This window comes from Myotis davidii, unplaced genomic scaffold (assembly GCF_000327345.1).
Source record: "Myotis davidii unplaced genomic scaffold, ASM32734v1 scaffold238, whole genome shotgun sequence".
NCBI lineage: Eukaryota > Metazoa > Chordata > Mammalia > Chiroptera > Vespertilionidae > Myotis > Myotis davidii.
In genome coordinates, this window is record NW_006293779.1 from 5,103,127 (window position 1) to 5,107,647 (window position 4,521).

Sequence of the window (4,521 nt, forward strand, 5' to 3'; positions counted from 1 at the left end):
GTGGTGAGGACTGAGAGTGTGAGGCCCCATGAACACCTTTCCTTCAGTCTCTACCAACCATCACCACCTTTTCTGCCCCTGCAGCTCGGGCTGTGGCTGGGCAGGTGAGTGACTTCCACGGTGCTCTTCATTTGAGGAACAGAAGATGCTAAGGGGTAGAGGAGGCTTAGATCCAAGAATAGTCTCCATTCCAGAAGGCAGAGAGGTCCCACAGGGCAGGAAGTAATGGAGGGTTGGCAAGGACCCGCTAGTGGACTGCCAGCCCTTCCCAGGTGGAGAGTGAAGGCGAAGCAGCGACCAGGAGTCAGAGACCACCCCAGCGGAGTGACCCGGGACAAGTCCTTCCCCTTCTCTGCTCCCCTCTCAACTCTCAACTGAAGGGGCAGGTTGATGTGGTGCCTCTCCCTTCAACCCCGATGGGTTCCCAGGCTGTGCCCCAGGCCCTGCCCTCTGGAGAGACAGGAGGCCCTGACAGCTCACCGGGAAGACTCCTGCTTGTAAATGTCGATGATGTTCTCCACTAGCAGGTTTCGTTGCAGGCCGTAGACACCATGTCGGTCCAGGACAACCTCATGCCTGCAAGATGGGCAGCGGAAACGGCCCCCCGAAGACACGGTGGTGGAGCCCCGGGATTGCCACAGCGGGTTCGAGGCCTGTGAGGCAGGAAGTGTGAGAGAACAGGCACCATGAGGCCTGAGGGAACTGGGAGGCAGGGGAAAGGTGTAGGGGGCTGGAGAGGATGGCACCAGCTCTTTTCTTTGGCGGGGCCCTCCTCTGAGAGCAGCTCAGGGTGCGTGGCCATTTAGATGCTGTTTCCCACCTTTATTTTATTACCCAGCCACCTCGGTGAGTGTCCCTGCATCCAGAGCCTGGCTTCGGCCAAGGCCCAGTCAGGATGGGATCTCCCCAGAGGGGCCCGGCTTGGAGTTGTGGGGTGACATTGACCTTGGCAGGGAGGCGCGGGCAGGAAATGGATTTGAGGTGATGCTGGCAATGTCCTCCAGCCTGGGGTCTCCTGGGCCACATCTGGGGGAGCTGCCCTGCAGCTCCGGGCAGGGGCACAAGCAGAGACAAGTGCTGGGGAATTCTGGGAACTCGCTCCAGGGACTGGGAACCAGGAGTCCTGGGCTCTTTGGCTGCCCTTGACACTGTTCTACTATGTACATTTGGACAATATGCCACAGGCCACAGACAACTGGCTCAGAATTGAGGAGGTGATGACCTGATCCAAGCTAGACAAATCAAACCTTCTCTCCAGGCGCTTGGAATTGAGACATAGAACCCGAGGGGGGTAGACCATGTGCGGCCTTGGAACGGAAAAGACCTGTGGTGTTGGGCTACGAGTTGACGTTGTGGCCACCCAAAATCTTGTGCAAGTAGAAACAGAAAGTGTGAGGGCTCAGAAACCATGAACAGAGAAGGCTGGTCTGTAGAGAAGAAAAGTCAATTTGTAGAGAGCAGCAGAGATGAAACCCTGGCAGAGACTGCTTGCTGTACCTCGAGATTCACCTCTTCTTAAATAACAGAGCCCCTGAGATTTTGGCAAGACACCCAGAATAAAGAACACGTGTCTGCCCAGCTGGTGTGGCTCAGTGGCTGAGCATCGACCTAGGAACCAGGAGGTCTCCGTTTAGTTCCTGATCAGGGCACATGCCCGGTTGTGTCTCAATCCCCAATACGGAACATGCAGCAGGCGGCCAATCAATGATTCTCTCTCTTCATTGGTGTTTTTATCTTTCCCTCTTCCTTCCTCTCTGAAATCAATTTTTAAAAAGGACATGTGTCCCAGCCTCCCTTCCAGCTGGGTGTGGCCAAGAGACTGTGTTCTGGCCAATGGGGTGTAGATAGAAGTGTTTTGTGCCATTTCTAGGGAGTATGCAGGTCCTTGAATAACACTGATGAGATGTCACTGGGCCTTAACTCTTGTTCATAAAATTGGTTTCGGTACCTGTTATTTCGTTTAAAGTTTCGGAACCTATGCACGTTAAGTGAAGAGTTAGTGTATCTTTGATGGGAGAGGCATGCCCTGTTCCCCCTTCCTCCTTCCTCTGACTGAAATGAAGATAGAATGGCTCAAGTTGAAGCAGCGTCTTGAGCCACGAGGTAGCCACATGCTGAGAATAGCACCAAGACAAAAGGAGTGTCTCTGATGAGACAGTTCAGGACTGCCTACCCATACCTTCACTTGAGAGAAAACAAATTTTTACCTTCTTGAAATGATTGTTATTTTGGGTTTTCTGTCACTTACAGCAGAATCTAATCCTAATCAGTTGGAGAACCACACACGCCTAGAGGGTAATAGAGAGACTAGTCGCCTGCAATTGGCTTCCGTCAGATTCTCCAAATCCTAAGGTCCCATAGGCGTGTGCAGCAGCCTCCTGTGACACCTAGAGGGCCCCCAAGTCCAGAGTCCTGGTGGGTCTCTGGTGTAGCAAGAGGTGTAGGCCAGGTCGGAAATGCGGCCCTGTGGCCAAGTGGGCAGCCGGTCTTGGGGAGAGTGGCATGTTACAAAGATCACGTTTTGGGGGGATTTCTTGAGCATTATAAGAAGCGAATGATCATAAAGTTGGAAAAAATTAGTTTGAGATTATCCAAGGCTGCGTTTGTCTTTCTCAATGACTAGATTATATGAATATTGTTTAGTTTAGTTTAGTTGTGGGTTAAAGTATAAAACACTGGCCTTTTGTTTGTTTTAATATTTAGAGTCCAAGTGAGTAAGGAGGACTCTAAGCCTGTAGGCTCCTGCAGGGATCTCATTTCACTTTTGTGGATGAAAAGGGGTTCTATGGCAAGGGTGACCTGATTATAAATTTCTAACTGGGCAGGTCTTGGGGGGTAGTCATGCCCCAGGCATATAACTGTTATAGTAAAAGGCTTATCTTTGCCTTAAACAAGCCCTGTCCATTGTTCTTGTGCGTCTAGGTTAACATACCTTTCAAGCTGCAATCGAGAGAGAGAGAGAGAGAGAGAGAGAGAGAGAGAGCTCATAATCTTAACTATCCTGTAATCCAAATCCTACCTTGCCTTTTCCACCTCCATGTAATCTTCCATATGTTCCTTCCTTAATTTTATTATTATTTTAAAATACATTTTTATTGATTTCAGAGAGGAAGGGAGAGGAGAGAGACCTAGAAACATCAATGATGAGAGAGAATCATTGATGGGCTGCCTCCTGCATGCTCCTTACTGGGGACTGACCCAGCAACCCAGGCATGTGCCCTCGATCAGAATTGAACCCAGGACCCTCCAGCCTGCAGGCTGACATTCTATCCACTGAGCCAAACCGGCTAGGGCTCCCTCCTTAATTTTAAATGAAGCTGCAAAAATGTTATTCTCTGGAGTATTTGAGATCTTGCTCCCTGGCATATGTCATCAGTTTGGCTCAAATAAACTCTTATCGAAAATTCTCTACAGATTTCAATGTTTCTTATGTCAACACTTTGATTAGCTGGTGGGGACCCGATAAAGATGTTTAGGAAATGTCTGATGGTAAAAAAAAATAAAAAAAGTCATATTCTAAAGCGTTGGCCCAGAGGAAAGGCAAACTCATACGTACCCTCTCTCCGCCACCTCCCTCCCTCACTGTACCCTTCCTCTGTACTCATTATTCAACATTCAACACATGTTTTGAGGGTCTATTAAGTATCAAGCACTGTGCTGTGGGCTTTCCAGGCATTTTTGAATTTAATCCTCAAGACTTCCTTGTACAGATGGTGTAGATGAACATGTACCCCCTAACTTAGACTACAAGAATTATAATGTAGGGGCTAACATCTATTGAGCACTTCCTTTATGCCAGGCTTTGCTCTAAGTCCTTTTTTTTTTTTAATATATTTTATTGATTTTTTACAGAGCGGAAGGGAGAGAGATAGAGAGTTAGAAACATCGATGAGAGAGAAACATCGATCAGCTGCCTCCTGCACATCTCCCACTGGGGATGTGCCCGCAACCCAGGTACATGCCCTTGACCGGAATCGAACCTGGGACCTTTCAGTCCGCAGGCCGACGCTCTATCCACTGAGCCAAACCGGTTTCGGCTGCTCTAAGTCCTTTTATTTGTATTAACTCATTTAATCCTCATGTCAACCCTGTGAAGTAGATTCCACTCTTAGCCCCATTTTAAAGATGGGAAATTGTAGCCCAGACAAGTTAAATAAATAAATTGCACATGGCCACCGGCTGATAGGTGGCAGAGCCAATATTTGAACTCAGGGCACTCTGACTCCAGAGTCCATCCTAATCATCAATACACCACACTTTCAGTTCCAACATTGGTCTCTATTTCAGGTAAAACAGATTTTAGTAAAGGTCATTCAGGCCAAACACCAACCTTTCACCAGCGACAGAAACAGCAGCCTAAAATTCATCTGCAGCTTGAAGCTATCTGAGCAGAGATAAGCAAATGATGACCCGTCAGATCAAAGCCTCCGTGCTGTGGAACATGGTAAGGGCCCAGCTTCCACCAGAATGACCTGCTTGTCCGTGAAAAGGAGAGGCAGTAGCTCAAATCTCAGGGAGAGG

The 4,521-nt window shown here is 48.7% G+C and overlaps 1 protein-coding gene across 1 annotated transcript in view; it reads right to left on the minus strand.

The window, feature by feature from the left end:
- Window positions 1-4,521, minus strand: part of TRIM54 (tripartite motif containing 54) — an 18,811-nt gene that overhangs the window by 4,596 nt on the left and 9,694 nt on the right. Inside the window, 1 exon segment of the mRNA XM_006779516.2 lies at window positions 481-653. Within this exon segment, the coding sequence (XP_006779579.1) occupies window positions 481-653 (173 nt within the window).